Source organism: Apiospora aurea (genome assembly GCF_038362705.1).
Source record: "Apiospora aurea strain CBS 24483 chromosome Unknown utg000002l_segment0_segment0, whole genome shotgun sequence".
NCBI lineage: Eukaryota > Fungi > Ascomycota > Sordariomycetes > Amphisphaeriales > Apiosporaceae > Apiospora > Apiospora aurea.
The window spans coordinates 2054154-2070311 of NW_027117389.1; the positions used below are offsets into that span (position 1 = coordinate 2054154).

Below are 16158 nucleotides of genomic sequence, written 5' to 3' on the forward strand. Positions count from 1 at the left end.
GATGATGGGGGCTCGGAACGGAACCTGACGCAGGCAGTAACACGTGGAACAGGTATTTAGGTTGAAATGGAATGGACTATTCATATAATTCGAGGCATAGATAGCAACTAATCCTCATCATGATGATTGTGAAGTCTTCCTTACTACGTGTGTCCCTTCAGCGAGAGTGCTATTGCATTTCATGCCTGAGATCTAGCCCTAGTGTTATAGTTCTTTTTACATTGGTCATTCTCAAGTCTACATTACACCCAAGCCCCTATCACCTTGAGAGAGCTCCGAAAAGAGAGTCAGCTAGGATGCACAAGGCGGTCTGTATGGTTTGGTGCAGGCATAATTCGACCAGCCGTCAGAATCGTATGTAGATATGTAGAGATATGCAGGCTACTTGTGATGCATAATCCACAGGCATAACGCGGGATGATGTCATTGCTGCGCATGCTTCAACATGGTGTCACTAACACACGTCGGAAGCAGCACGACTTTCTTAACCCAAATGTACCTTTTCAATATGAAGTCAAACACACTCTACTATTTCTATCTACTAATAGCGGTATCAATTTCACAGGGAATCGCACAGTCGCATATTCGTGTTTCTGAACCGAACCTCGCAGACAACATCCGACAACATCCCATCATGGCATCCTCCTCAGACCAACCCAAAGTGCAGCAGAACAATGTGATGCTTTCCGACGTCATGGGCCGCGATCGGAGCATCAATATATTTGCCTCACTTACACGAGACGTAGCATCAATCGAGCAGCGACTCGAGGACCCGTCGCAAAACAGCACGGTGCTTGCGCCCTTGAACTCACAAATCGATGCCCTACCGCGGAAGCCTTGGGAAGATGCGCAGGACTATGAGATTTTCGGGGCTGCTGCGGCGTACGAAGGCGACGAGGGACGTGATCGCGCGCAGAAGAACCTCAAGAAGTTCGCCGAGGCGCACATCCTGCCCCTATCGCCCTGGCAGGAGGGCGAGAAGGTCAAGAGTCTGCTGGCAGGCGACAAGGAGATCTGGTGGGAGAACAAAGATGGGAAGAAAGTGGTAAGTGACTCAAAACAACAGGATTAGGGAGATTGCTGCTGTCGATACTGGCGCTGACAACGTTGCAGATATACCCCGATGGCATTGAGGTGGATAGTATCGCTGGCAAGGTCGGGAATGGAGAGCTTTGGACGCTCAAAGGTGTCCGAAATAGATCTTGAATACGTGAATATATCGCCACGTTTGACTCGAAATATGATGCCAGTGGATGATTTGCGTAGGGAGCAACATTACTAGTTTGTTCCCCAACTGGGCCCTGAAAGCGTGTCGCGCATACCCCTACTCCTAAACCAATGAGACCCAAGAGCCCTACGGACCAGCCACTGATATATGGTGCACATTTTGAATTGAGTTGGCGAACTCATTGCTGTATTGTTGTATAATCCAATCAACCACCTATGGCAAGGGCTTAACTTGGTATTGCGCGTGCTGCTCTACAAATCACTGATCGCTTCACATTTGGGAGCGAGATGCCGCGCGCTGCTTTTGGTGACAAAATTATGCCGATGGCATAAGTGGCATAATTGAGATTGCCGTCTAATGAGAGCGGCTTCGGCGAAGCGTCGGGTAAGGACTAACTATTCAGCCGCATGTTCTTATCTTATCACAATCTAGCAACGGGTTCCAAGCTCCTGCGAATTGCTGGAAGGCTGGCGGTCCTCACACAACCCTCATCGGCGCGTTATAAGCACTGCGCCCAATTCTATCATACTTGATCTAATGTAGAAGGTCTGTCCGGCTTTACTTGTCTCCTTTTGCCCCGTTCCTATATCCGGGAGCTCTGCAGTCGGGCTGTGTGTGGACAGTTGCAAAAGAGCCTGCCTGCGCAATAAGGAGCCAAGATTGGACAGCAATCCGGTCGACCACGTCGCATCTCCTGACCGGCAATTGCACGGTGGAAATTGTTCGCTCGGGGCCTTCGCTAACATGATCCGCAGCAGATAAAGTCCATATTCAACCATGAACCCTCATCCGGCTGATGAGATGTCGCATCGTGATCGGGATTCTGCCGAGCGACATCATCGCGACCAGTCCTACCCAGCGCCTACTGGCACCCCCACCACAGCAACGCCGGCTCCTTACCGATCCATCAACCCGTCGCTTCCAGACTTCCTGGAGCTATCCACAGCCCTGGCGGCCTTCTTGCAAGCCATGGTTCTGCACCGCCAAACGTGCCCCTAGGCGCGCCGGCCTTTGGCGGTGGTCCTATGCCCTCCGAATCGAACCGATCCATACCCAATAAGGCGCAGACAGCATCGAGCCAGATGTTCGGTGCTCTGAGCGGCGGGCCTAACCCAGGAGCGCCGGCTTCATCGGCTGGTGCGGGCTCACTCTTTGGTGGCCCATTGCAGCAGGAGAGCAATCGGCCGCCTGCGCAGGGCGTGCCGTTTGGACCCGGTGGAGGTGGCCCTGGGGCGCTGCAACAGGGACAGCAACCCATTTTAAATGTAAGAATGGCTGGGTTTGGCGCCTCATAGTTTCGCATAACCATGGCATGTTAGGAAGGAACCAAGTGGCCCGACCTAACCATCCCACTCCGTGACGCGACACGTCCGTGTGTTATTCAATCTGACCCCGCGAGTCGCCTTCCTTGTTGTTGCATCTCCGACCGGGTAGTTTCCCACGTGAGGATCTCTGCGCAACGAGGAGTCAACGTCACTGAACGGAACCCCCCCCTTTCCACAACTTCCGGGAGACATTCAAATCGTCGCGTCATTTGTCACGCTCCACGATCCGGTGCCAGATCGCGCGAGGCGTATTGCATCAAAGAACTCCCTCTGTCTTTGCCATTTCACAACTCCCAGCCCCTGTTTCCTGAGTTCCGATGAGGCCTATCTACGCGAATGTCTCGCTCAGGATTTACCCTCGGCGGTGTTGCCATACCATGGCCTGGGACTCGGGAAATCCCAGAATATCCAGTACTATATTCCATCGAGCGCTCAACCGTGTACACGCATCAACCATTTACTAATTCCTTTTTCCACTCAGGATGCGCTGAGCTACCTGGACCAGGTTAAGGTGCAGTTTGCGGACCAACCGGACGTCTACAACAAGTTTCTGGACATAATGAAAGACTTTAAGAGCCAAACGTCAGTACAAGATCACACCCGGAAACTTGCATGGAAATCGACGACAGCTGATTTGTTCTGCAGCATCGACACTCCGGGTGTCATCAACCGCGTATCCGACCTTTTCGCCGGCCACCCGAACCTCATTCAAGGCTTCAACACGTTCCTACCCCCGGGCTACCGAATCGAATGCGGCGAAGGAGGCAACCCGAACGCGATTCGCGTCACGACGCCCATGGGCACGACCGTCCAACAGATACCCGCGAAACGAGACCACGGCGACAGTTCACATCTGGGTGCCAGCGCGCCATTCTTCAATAGCCACCGACAGGGGAATTGGCAACAGCAGCCTCAACAACAACAACAGCAGGCGCCAGCGCCAGTACCGCCGCCACAGTCGCAACAACAAACCCAGCCCCAGCATAGCATCGAAAGTCCTGAGGCGACGTTTAGCGCGCCAGTGTCAAACGGCCCCGGTATTTTCGGACAAGGTCAAGGGGCCGGCCAAACGGCTCCGTTTGATGGACCCGACTCAGCGCAGCAACAGCGCGGTGCTTCTCAACTTCCGCAAAACAATTCTACCACTCCCAACGCTCCCGGCACACGCAACGCCCTCACGCCAACTCCTGGGGGGCAGAGTGGCACAAATGGCTCTGCTCAAAATAGTGCGAGCATGGAAAAGCGAGGGCCAGTGGAGTTCAATCATGCCATAAGCTATGTCAATAAGATAAAGGTAAGAGAGAAAAAAAAACCACCCAATCTTAATCCAGCGCAGACCATTGTTTGGATTCGTTTCTACTGTTGATTGTACAGCACTTCGTCGTTTTTTGCTTCTCCCAGCCATTCTAAGGAACAATCCAATAATAATGCATGACTTTTCGCAGAACTCAGCTTTTACTGACTTTTTCTGCTACCCACAGAACCGCTTCCAGGACAAACCTGAAATCTACAAACAGTTCCTGGAAATCCTCCAGACCTACCAACGCGAACAGAAACCCATTCAGGACGTTTATTCGCAAGTCACGAGTCTCTTCAACACTGCGCCTGATTTACTCGAGGACTTTAAACAATTCCTTCCCGAGTCGGCCGCGTCCAACAAGGGCCAGCACCTTCGCTCAGAAGAAATGCTTGCAATGACCGGCTTTACGCAGACCACGCCGCAACCGAGCCACACAATACGCGACGGCCAGAAGATGCCGCCGGTCGGCAGCTTTGCGCCTCCCGCCAGTGCCACCAAGGAGAACAAGAAGCGCCCTCGTAACGAGAAGCCAGCGCCGGCTGCCGCTACACCAAGCATAGTTGACAGCATACCTCCAGTCAGCCAGCGGTCCATTCCGGGCGTTGCGACCGGAGGCAACAAGCGAACCAAGCTAAACCACAAGCCTCTGCCTGCCGACGTGCCTTCGATCGAGCCGACTCTTACCCCCGTCATGCCCGAACCCTTGCCTCCGACCTCGACGGGCAATTGCTCGTCGGACGAGCTCGCGTTTTTCGAGAAGGTCAAGAAGTTCATGAACAACCGCGGCGCCATGAACGAGTTCCTGAAGCTCTGCAACATGTACTCGCAAAGTCTTATTGACGAGAACGACCTGGTTCACAAAGCCAGCAATTTCATTGGCGGAAACCCAGAGCTTATGAGCTGGTTCCGGGCTTTCCTAAACTACGAGGGTAGCGACGAAATAATTGAGAACCGGCCGAGGCCACCCACTGAGAAGGTCTCTCTCAGCAACTGCCGCGCAAGCGGCCCCAGCTACCGTCTTCTTCCTCGCCGAGTAAGTTAACATTATATTATCGCAATAACTGTTCGCCGGTCAATGGTCACTCACGCATGTTTCTTGTAGGAAAAGCTTAAGCCCTGCAGCGGTCGCGATGAAATGTGCAATATCGTCCTCAACGACGAATGGGCCTCGCATCCCACTTGGGCCTCCGAAGATTCCGGATTCGTCGCCCATCGAAAGAACGCTTTCGAGGAAGGTCTTCATCGCATTGAGGAAGAGCGCCATGACTACGATTACAACATCGAGCTAAATGTTAAGTGTATACAGCTGCTTGAGCCGATTGCCCAACAAATGCTGAACATGAGCCCCCATGAGCGCGAGACATTTGTCATGCCACCCGGTCTTGGAGGCCCTAGCACGTCCATCTACAAGCGTGTTCTCAAGAAGATCTACGGCGTGGATAAGGGAGCCGAAGTCGTCAACGACATGTTCCAGGACCCCTTCTCGGTCGTACCTGTTGTACTAGCTCGACTGAAACAGAAGGACGAGGAGTGGCGGTTCACGCAGCGAGAGTGGGAGAAGGTCTGGCAAGCCCAAACCGAGATCATGCATCTCAAGAGTCTGGACCACATGGGCATTCAGATTAAACAAAATGACAAGCGCAGCCTCTCCGCAAAGCACCTCGTCGATGTCATCAAGACAAAGAACGAGGAGCAGCGAAGACTGCGCAGTGCTAGAGCCCAGGTTCCTCGCTACCAGTTTGCGTATGAGCTTGGCGACCAAGAAGTCATCCTCGATCTGCTCCGTTTCATGGTCCTCTACGGCACGAATAACGGGCACCACAGTACATCCGAAAAGGAAAGGACTGTCGATTTCTTCGAGTCCTTCATCCCCCAGTTCTTCGATTTGCCCGAAGACAAGGTTCAGGAGCGGCTTCATGACATTGACCGCGAGTCTGCCGAAGAAGATGCCGAGGAGCAATTGCCGGCCGAGCTGACTAACGGTCGCTCGACTCGCCGCAACGGAAAGAAGTCAGATCTGTTGCGGGGTGTACTGGATCCGGGTCGCAACGGAACCAAGAGCCGCAAAGATAAGGAGGATAGTGCCGCCTCTGGCAGCAAAGAGACAACGCCAGACGTTGGCTCCGCGAACGAAGACGAATCAGGGGATGCCCACGAGGATGCTGTTCCGTCTGAGACTACAAACGAGAGCTGGCTGCCTATCGTGCCCCGCGCTTATCTTGTAAAGGGAGACGAGTCTCTGATCGACGGCGACGGCGAATTGAAAGCCGATGGCTTTTTCCCTCGTCCTTGGTACAACTTCTACTGCAACCAGACCGTATATGTCTTCTTTAGCATCTTCCAGACCCTGTACAAGCGGTTGAAGGATATCAAGGAGAGCGGCCAGAGTGTCACGGACGAAATCATCCGCGCTAAGAGCAAGAAGCCCGCCAAAGCCCTCGGCATCTCCGTCAACGAGATCAACTATTTTGATGAGAACGATCCGGAGTCGTACTGGCCGAAGACGGTTGAGCTGATTGAAGATTATATCAATGGCGAGATTGACGAGAACCGGTATCAAGAGGTTATGAGACATTACTACCTTAAGAAGGGATGGACTCTGTACACCATCCAAGACCTTCTCAAGACACTTTGCCGCCTATCCTTGATCTGCACGAGCACTGACTCTAAGGAGAAGACGCCTGATCTGATTGCACAATTTTTGAGCAGCCGTTCTCAAGAAGAGACTAGCTATCAGACAGAGATCAGCGCTCGCACTTTTGCGCAGAAGTGCATCAAGGAAAACGACATGTTCGTAATTTGTTGGGTAAGTCTGTTCTTTTTCGAGATGTGTAATGGCAAGCAGATAATCTAACGTTTCGTAGTTCCCCGGGAAGTCGGAAGCCACCATTCGCTGGCTGCAGCGTGACGATACGACATTCTACATGGATGAGATGGAGCTGAAGGAGCGATGGCAGTACTACATCTCTTCGTACATGCGCGTGGAACCCACTGAAGGTGTTCCCCGGTCCCGACTCCAGAAGACGGTGCTCGCCCGTAATCTCCCCTCTAGTGATGTGGATTCGGACGATGGCGACCAGCCAAAGCCTCTCCGCTACGACGAGAACTTAGTGATGCGGATCTGCCTGAACTCGAATAAGATCCACTGGGAAGAGGAAACCTCCGAGTGGTTCATTTACTCGACCGAACCGGATACGGCTGAGGAGAAGGCCAAGGCAGCTGAGCGGGCTTCTGCCATTACTGAACATCGCTCCCAATTATTCAGTGAGAAGTTCGTCATGAATTCTGCCTGGATGCGCAATGCCAATCCGGACGACGTGCAAAAAGCGAATGAGAAGTTCCAGAAATGGTTCAAGGAAGGCGTTGCCCCGACTTTGGACGTTCGCGGCCAGAACGGAGAGGGTGCTGACAGCATGGAAGGTATCGAGTAGTTCAACTCACAGCGCACTTTGACTCGTTCATTGTGTGTAGACCTACCGTGCATGTTTTCTTCTCCCAATGGGTATTCACCCAAATGAGTAGAGTTTTGCGGCATCCCGTTCGGCGTTCAGGAGCTCATTCAGCATTGCGAGAGCGCTTTGCACGCATCAGCATCCAATTTGGCATTTCCATTCAAAGCATACCCGGAGACCAACCACCTACATGATTGTGTTTCCTTCTCGCCCTTTTCTCTCCTTTGATTTTTTCTCTCTCTTTATCTCTTCATGGAAAGCAGCGGTTTTGGGAATAGGATCTTAAGTGCAGAGATGGAACGAGATAGGTGCAATGGAAGAGATGACGGTGGTGCAAGGAAGTAATCAAGACTCAGAAAAGACCGTCACTCGCGTATCTGTATCTGACGTGCATGATTTATGATGAAGATATAGCAAGAGAGAAGCGGTAACAGTTTTTCTAGTCTTTTGCCGCACAACATCCGACACAGGGGTTTCGCTTTGTATTTGTACTATAGAACGGTTCTAGGCTAAGCATTTTCAACTTACTTCATTATCTTTTTACAGAAACTGGCACATATGTATGGTGTGCAGTGAAGTTAGAACCCTTGATTTCCATGTTGTAATGTGGCAAAATCTATTGAAGGCGGGGTGGTAATAAGGGTTTCTCTACTTGAGCTGGAGGTCGGTCATGTTGTAAACTTTCCATGCAAACTTAGATTTGCCTGCATAGCGAGACAACTCAACAGGTAACTACAGCCGGGGAAAGCGAGAACATGAAAGAGGACAGCATTGAGATTCATTTGTTCATTATTAATTAGCACGTTTTGGTGCAAGACGTCTATGTGGTAGGTACGAGCACTCCGAGGAGCCTCTGGGCATCTCCAGCATCATGTCGTGACATACTACACTCATGTGCTCGTTCAGATGCCGGCACATATATAGGTGGTAGTAGTAGTACTTCGTTTCCGTTTTGTTTCGTCAATTACAACATCGAGATGCCTTGCAACTTACTGCAGGCTCTCGATAACAATGGCGCTGGCACCACCGCCACCGTTGCAGATACCGGCGCAGCCAATCTTGGCCTTCTTCTCGCGCAGGACGGTGGTCAAGGTAGTGACGATACGGGCACCGGAGCCACCGAGCGGGTGGCCAATGGCGACGGAGCCACCGAAGACGTTGACCTTGTCGGCAGACAGACCGAGCAGCTTCATGTTGGCCAGGGCGACAACAGAGAAGGCCTCGTTGATCTCGTAGTACTCGACATCCTTGTCGGTCAGACCGGCGTGCTTGATAGCCTTGGGGATAGCCAGGGCGGGGGCGGTGGTGAAGCGCTCAGGCTCCTGAGCGGCATCGGCCCAACCCAGGATCTTGGCGATGGGCTTGATGCCCAGCTCCTTGACCTTGGCCTCGGACATGAGCACGACGGCGGAGGCACCATCGTTCAGGGGGGCAGCGTTGGCGGCAGTGACGGTGCCATCCTTGGGCTTGAAGACGGGGCGCACCGTCTTGAGCTTCTCGGGGTTCAGGTTCTTGGCCTCCTCGTCGGTGGTAACCTGCACGGGAGGCTTGCCGCGGCCGCCGCTGACCTCGACGGGGACGATCTCGGTCTTGAAGATGCCGGCCTCGGTGGCCTTCTGGGCGCGGGTGTAGGTCTCGATGGCGTACTCGTCCTGGGCGGCGCGGTCGAAGCCGTGCTCCTCGGCGCAGAGCTCGGCGGACATGCCCATGTGTTCCTTCTTGTAGGCGTCGGTCAGGCCGTCCTTGAGCATGCCGTCGACAATGGTCTGGTCGCCGAACTTGGCGCCGTTGCGCAGCATGGGCAGGTAGTGGGGGGCGTTAGACATGGACTCGGTACCGCCAGCGACGACGATGGAGGCGTTGCCGGTCATGATGGTCTGGGCGCCGAGGATGATGGCCTTCATGCCCGAGGCGCAGACCTTGTTCACACCGGTGGCGGCGACGGTCTGGGGCAGGCCGGCGCCGAGGGCGCATTGGCGGGCGGGGGCCTGGCCCAGGTTGGCGGACAGGACGTTGCCGAAGAAGACCTCCTCGACATGCTCGGGCTTGATCTCAGGGACACGCTCGACGGCAGCTGTAGGAGGGGCAAGGTGGTCAGATTTCTGCGTCCAAGGATCGGAAAATTTTCAGCAATTGGGCGAGAGGAACCTACCCTTGATAGCCTTGGATCCCAGGTCGATTGCGCTCAAGCTGGAGAGCGATCTGCGAGGAACGAAGGATGGTCAGTCTTGGTTGAATATGGCGAAAGAGCATCGAGCAGGGCGGGCCTTGTCGAGGAGGGCTAAAGCCAAATTGCAATCTGTTCTCGAACTTACCCAAGGAACGAACCGACGGGGGTTCTCGCCGCGGAGACGATGTAGACGGTAGGAAGACCAGACATGATGGGCAGCTGAGGAGGAAGATGTGGATAGCTTCAAGGACGAAGTGAACAGGAAAGCAGGCGAAATAAGGCAACGTACGTCTAGAAGAAAAGAAAAAGAAGGAGGAGGGTAGGTACAAGTCGGCAGGTTGGGGCGGCCGGCGTGTTGTTATTTTTCTTTCAACGTCTATAGAAACGAAGTCGGGTCCCCTAATCTTAGATAATACTGCTAGAAGGTCTATTTACTTCCAATTGCCCCTCACCTCACCGCCAGGACGGCCCCTTGCAGAAGAATGAATGGCAGGAAGCTTCCGCCGACGTGGGGTCTTACTCGGGTTTGTCCAGAGCTAGCAATCCCCGACACGCCACTTCTGATGCTAGCGCCCTGTTTGGGAGGATATTGCTGTCCTGTAGGCTGCACGGCGCCGGCAGGACTCGGGCTTGCAGCAGTCGGGTATTGCGTAGTACGATACTACCTCACCTCGCCTGCTGGGGGTCCTCAAGGTTGCACGCAGTCCAATCACTCTCTAGGTGCATGTAGCCAAGTAGGTGTCACGTCGCGGCTGGCTTCTACTTGTAGGCAGCCTACAAGTCCTTGTAATCTTCCCAGTTGAGGATGGGCAAATGGACCACCGATTTCTGCAATAGCCAGCCTAGTTTAGTCATATCATGGGTTTCGACCAATCACATTCACCAATCGCTGCATATAGCTGGGCCCTGGATGGGTATTCTGTTGGCAGCGACGCCAGTCTTTTATGTGGTAGACCCCTTTCGCTCGACTACCCAGTCAGTATCTTGCCTTGAGGATGGCTTCGACCAAAGCAAAGAAGCCCTGATGAGTACTGATCTTGTTGTCTTCCCATTCACTCGAATTGCAGCTTAGGTGCTAGGTACCTACCTACATGTAAGATGGATCAGATGGATTTTCCCAACATGAGGGTGGCTTCCATCAATGTTCAGCGACTTGCTGGGTGGACGTCAAGTTCTATTACCTAATCGCAGCTTCTTCGTCAATCAATTGCTGGCTGCTCTGGCTGGCCGGCCGATAGACGCTCCACTGTAAACCAGGCCCGCAAAGCCACAAGCGATAACCACTAGCCCCACTAAAGTAAACACCGGGAGCTTCGAAAGCTCTCTCAGCCTTGCATCAATCGCAACTTTTCTGAGCAACCTTGTCCACAGGATCGCGTCGTTTGCCCAATTACCCGCGTTTCCAAAAGACACATCTCACCAGAAGCCATGGATGACCTCTATGATGAGTATGAGTCCTTGAAAAAATCCCATATGCCCCCTTTGTGCCAAACACTGACCGTTCTCCCTCCCTTAGGTTCGGCAACTTCATCGGCGAAGAGGCCGATGCATCAGAAGAAGAGTCCGAGCATGGCGTGGACGCCGGCGCCTACGTCTACGATGACGAACAGTCCGAAGCTGCCCACGAAGTCACGGGCCAGGAGCTGATGGAGTTGGACGACGAGGGCCCGTCGAATGCCGTCATATTACACGAGGACAAGCAGTACTACCCTACGGCGCAACAGGTTTACGGAGAGGATGTCGAGACCATGGTGCAGGAAGAAGATGCGCAACCCCTCACACAGCCCATCATCTCCCCGATAGACACGCGAAAGTTCAATATCGAGGAGGACGACCTTCCTGACGTCTTCTACGACCGAGGCTTCATGACCGATCTCATGAACTACCCAGAACAAATACGGAATATCGCGTTTGCTGGCCATCTGCACCATGGAAAGACCGCTTTCATGGATATGCTGGTCTTAGAGACGCACGACATCTCAGATAGGTTGGACAAGCGTCAAGGGAGAAAACGGGATGAACAGCTACGATACACAGACGTTTCCATGCTCGAGCGAGAGCGCGGAGTGTCAGTCAAGGCAGCCCCTATGAGCTTAGTGTTGCAGAGCACAAAGGGTAAATCGCATCTTTTCAACATAATCGACACTCCGGGTCATGTAAACTTCGTCGACGAGGTTGCCGCTTCATTGCGCCTGGCCGATGGCGTGGCTCTGGTGGTGGATGTTGTTGAAGGCGTTCAGGTCAACACCGAACAGATCATCAAGCATGCTGTCCTCGAGGACATTCCCATGACGCTAATCATCAACAAAATGGACCGCCTCATGCTGGAGTTGCGTCTGCCGCCGAATGACGCCTACTTCAAGCTCAAGCATGTGGTCGAAGAAGTCAATACCATCATCGAAAACACTATCCCAGGACTGGGCGAGTCCAGGCGACTGAGCCCCGAGAAGGGCAATGTGCTTTTTGCATGTGCGGATATGGGCTGGTGCTTCACTCTTCAGTCCTTCGCGAAGATGTATGCAGACAGCTTTCCTGGGGTCAACATCGAAGAGTTCGCGAAACGCCTGTGGGGCGATGTCTATTTCAACCCAAAGAAGAGGACGTTCAGCCGCAAGCCAGTCGAAGATCGTGCGAAACGTTCGTTCATCAACTTTGTGTTAGAGCCTATCTACAAGATTTACGCCCACTCCATTAGCCAAAGTCCAGAAGACCTCAAGGAGACCTTGGCTACATTGGGTATTCACTTGAAGCCGTCACAATTCAAGACCGACGCCAAGGTACTCCTGAAACTCGTATGCGAGCAGTTCTTCGGGCCTTCGACAGGATTTGTCGATATGGTCGTCCAGCACATTCCTTCCCCTGTAGAAAATGCACAGAGGAAACTGGAAAGGTACTACACAGGGCCATTGGACACAAAAGTGGCGGAATCTATGCAGAAATGCGACCCCGACGGTCCTTTGGTCATGAGTATAACAAAGCTGTTCAGTGCAACCGATGGCAAAAGCTTTACATCCTTTGGCCGGGTCATGAGCGGCACTGCGAAACCAGGAGTGCAAGTGCGGGTACTCGGCGAGGGTTACTCGATAGACGACGAGGAAGACATGGCTATGGCCACCATATCCGGAGTGTTTATCGCAGAGACAAGGTACAATATCCCAACGGACGGCATTCCTGCTGGAAACTGGGCTCTTCTTGCAGGTGTGGACAACTCGATTGTCAAGTCTGCTACAATCATGCCGCCGAAATTAGACGACGAGGAGGAGGCGTACATTTTCAAGCCCGTCGCACATTTCACCGAATCGGTCTTCAAAGTGGCAGTCGAGCCTATCAACCCATCAGAGCTGCCAAAGATGTTGGATGGCTTGCGGAAAATCAACAAGAGCTACCCGCTCATTACGACCAAGGTGGAAGAGTCGGGAGAGCACATCATTCTCGGCACGGGCGAACTCTACCTGGACTGCGTCCTACACGATCTACGGCGATTGTATGCTGATATGGAGATAAAAGTCTCGGATCCGGTGACACGGTTCTGCGAAACGGTCGACGAGGCTTCAGCAACTAAATGTTATGCCATTACGCCTAACAAGAAGAACAAAATCACTATGGTGGCTGAACCTTTGGACGACGGTATCGCAGAAGATATCGAGGCCGGACGCGTCAAGATGCAAGACGGCACCCGAAAGGTTGCCAAATTCTTCGAGGAGAAGTACGGATGGGATCTACTGGCTGCCAGAAGCATATGGGCATTTGGCCCAGACGAGATGGGACCTAACATTCTACAGGACGACACTCTCCCCTCCGAGGTATGTTCGATTGCTCTGTTTTCCTTCCCACCGCGAGTCTGCGCGTGCTCTATCCTTGACCTGGGTGTCTTCTGGTGGAGCGTCGCATCGCTTCAACCAGATGAGGCAGGCCATTTCGTCGTCTCTCGTGGCTCGGTCAGCTTCAGCATTTGGGCGCGGGCATTCGACAGATCGATAAAAAACTTGTTCTTTGGTCTTTGGTAATGGTACCTAACATGTTCGGCAGGTCGATAAGAGTCTTTTGAAGACAGTACGAGAAACCATTCGACAAGGATTCAGCTGGGCTGCTCGCGAAGGTCCTCTCTGCGAAGAACGTGAGTTTACAACCCGATATCTTTTGCGTCATTGTCCCTATCATTGCATTTCCGCACACCTTCCCTCCCCAACATTACATCCTACCCTCTTATCCCTTGGGTCGTTTTCTTCCCAGCCACCTGCCTTTTGCATCCCATTCTGTAAAAGTATGCAGACTTGTCCCATCTCTTCGAGAAGTGGGTAGCACTGGCCAAAACGGTACTACCTACCTACCTTACATCTCGATGCCGGCAAACAGGGGCAAATGGCGGGGAGCAAGCAGAGACTCGAGAAACTACCGGGGTCTCGGCACGCCAGGCGAAGTTGGGGCCAAGTACGCCGGCACCCCTTGTCCTGCAGCTGGGTCAAGCCTGGGATTTTACTATCCCCAGCGCGTCAGGGGCTATTGGCTATTACTTCAAGGCTCAATAAAGACGGTGTCATTGGCGCATCCGGGGCCCTGACTGCGGGATCAATCCTACCTGTACCTTGCCTAAATCCCAAAGTCGCAGCGGCAAACACCGTATGTTGTACTACGGCGTTGCTGCAAGCGAAAGCTCTGGGCTGTTCTCACTGGTGCGCGGTATTATACTAGCCGCAGCAGGAGCCGGTACCAATTATGTGAACCATCAAGGCATCGCTAGATTGCAAGTGCTTTCGGGGCAGAAAGGCAATAAGGGCACACTCATGAAGCCCTGAGTGTGCCTTTGAGAGACGAGTTCGATTCCCTAGGCCTAGCCCATGCCAAGCAGCCGGGAGGGGGGCACGCAAGGATTCTGCAGTCGTCCAAGACGCAGCATTTGTTCAGCATGTCGCATTATCCGCGTATAATTTTTTGCTAACTCCGCAACCCTCAATAGCCATTCGCAATACCAAATTCCGCATTATGGACGCTTCGTTAGCGTCCGAAGCCATCTTCCGCGGTGGCGGCCAGATCATCCCGACAGCACGTCGCGCCTGCTATTCTTCATTTCTCATGGCCAACCCGCGTCTTATGGAACCGCTATATTCGTGTTCTATGACAGGACCTCAAGACTCGGTGCCCACTCTATACAACATCTTGGCGCGGCGGCGCGGTCACGTGCTGCTCGACGGCCCCATCGCAGGAACGCCGTTGTACCGGGTGAGCGGTCTCCTACCCGTCATCGATAGCTTTGGGTTCGAGACAGATCTGCGCATCCAGACGCAGGGTCTGGCTTCTGTGTCGCTTGTGTTCGAGCGTTGGCAAAAGGTGCCTGGTGACCCGCTTGACTTGGATGTGGTGCTGCGGCCCCTCCAACCCGCCGATGCCCAGGCGACTGCGCGCGACTTTGTGCTCAAGACACGGCGGAGAAAGGGTCTGAGCGAGGACGTCAGCGTCGCCAAGTTCCTCGAACCCGAATTTTACCAGAGTCTGCTGGAGAGCGGTGCCCTGGGCAACTCATGAGGATATCAAGACGTGAGGATAAAGAAACATCGATTGCTCCTCGATTTGCTCCCGTACACCTCACGAACGTTTCGATCTAGGATCTTGAGAGTTTTGGCTGGGGGGTCCCTGTTAGAGTGCAGCAAGAAAAGAAGTAAGCAACAGCAATTCCCGTTCGGTAAGCGAATGGGGTTGCGAGTCCTAGGGCAGAAAGTGGATATCCTCACATGGGTAGGCATTAGGTATATGCGCTCTGGTGGTGTGAGCTATCAAGGCTAGGGGAGAGGGAGTGTCCTTTCTTGTTCCTCCCGACGGTCTCCGGTAATCCAGATCCCGATAGCTAGCTTAGTATAGTCGGGTTAAACGACGACGACAACGTGCCTTAGAGAGTGGTGTTCGGCACCATGCACTCGCTCCCTTGTACTACCAGTAATTTACAGAGTAACAGCCTCTTCAATTGGAGAGGTGTGAACACCAGCCAGCGTTCCAGGCTTGTCTACTGTTGGGGCGTTTCACTGTACACACACACACATAAATAAAAGAGGACGAGGTGAAGCATCTATCCTGAAACTATACTCGACTGTCCCCTGGCTAGGACGATGGTGCTCGTTGCATTTTCTCCCACTCTCTCTTTCGCTCTCTGCATATGTTCTTACCCAGTGAGGCAAGCTCTAGGAGCCCCGGTCCGCAATTGGGGGAGCAGACTCTGTTTGCTTGCTCGCCACTTGAGAAAGTTGATTTGTAAGACAGCAAAAGAAGACGTAACATTTAGAATCTGCGCCTGTGTTTCTAACCTTTTCCCTCGATAGAAAGAAGATAGGCGCCTGTGTCCTGCCTGCGTGTGCGACGCTGTTCCACCTTCCGACCTTGTTTGTCCCCCTGCTCGGTCCCGCCCACCCATCATCCGGATTCGAGCTGCCGCTTTGGTTTGGCATTGTACGCGCATCCGTCCATCTATCTCGCATATACTACCCAGACACCACCGTCGTTGCCATTACTGTACATATGTATGCGGTCATCGAAAGAAGAAAACGGCGATCTGATACTCGTTTCGTTCAGGTGTCATTCATGCCCAGATGTCGTACACGCTCGTGTATTCCTTCCCAATTCCCACAGGGCAGGCCCAGGTGGGTTCAAATGCGACAGTGTAAACAAACTCTTTGTCATGTCGAAACAGAAAC

General features: G+C 53.1%; 4 protein-coding genes across 4 annotated transcripts; 3 read left to right on the forward strand and 1 right to left on the reverse strand.

Moving 5' to 3' along the window:
* Positions 1–634: 634 nt before the first annotated feature.
* PG986_003025 (FAS1 domain-containing protein) lies at positions 635–1206 on the forward strand (the record flags this gene model as incomplete). The annotated part of the gene is made up of 2 exons (XM_066839247.1): positions 635–1045; positions 1114–1206. 2 exons carry the CDS (start codon positions 635–637, stop codon positions 1204–1206), a joined length of 504 nt encoding a protein of 167 aa, XP_066704311.1.
* A 799-nt stretch (positions 1207–2005) lies between these two features.
* PG986_003026 (histone deacetylase complex protein) lies at positions 2006–7284 on the forward strand (the record flags this gene model as incomplete). Its single annotated transcript, XM_066839248.1, is given in 6 exon segments — positions 2006–2142; positions 2154–2493; positions 3035–3847; positions 4035–4886; positions 4956–6659; positions 6718–7284. 6 exon segments carry the CDS (start codon positions 2006–2008, stop codon positions 7282–7284), a joined length of 4413 nt encoding a protein of 1470 aa, XP_066704312.1.
* Positions 7285–8294: 1010 nt separating this feature from the next.
* On the reverse strand, positions 8295–9685 carry PG986_003027 (Acetyl-CoA acetyltransferase IA; the record flags this gene model as incomplete). The annotated part of the gene is made up of 3 exons (XM_066839249.1): positions 8295–9379; positions 9458–9507; positions 9621–9685. The coding sequence occupies 3 exons, from the start codon at positions 9683–9685 to the stop codon at positions 8295–8297; spliced, it is 1200 nt and encodes a 399-aa protein (XP_066704313.1).
* A 1218-nt stretch (positions 9686–10903) lies between these two features.
* PG986_003028 (uncharacterized protein) lies at positions 10904–14998 on the forward strand (the record flags this gene model as incomplete). The annotated part of the gene is made up of 4 exons (XM_066839250.1): positions 10904–10923; positions 10992–13278; positions 13505–13592; positions 14433–14998. 4 exons carry the CDS (start codon positions 10904–10906, stop codon positions 14996–14998), a joined length of 2961 nt encoding a protein of 986 aa, XP_066704314.1.
* Between the last annotated feature and the right edge of the window lie 1160 nt (positions 14999–16158).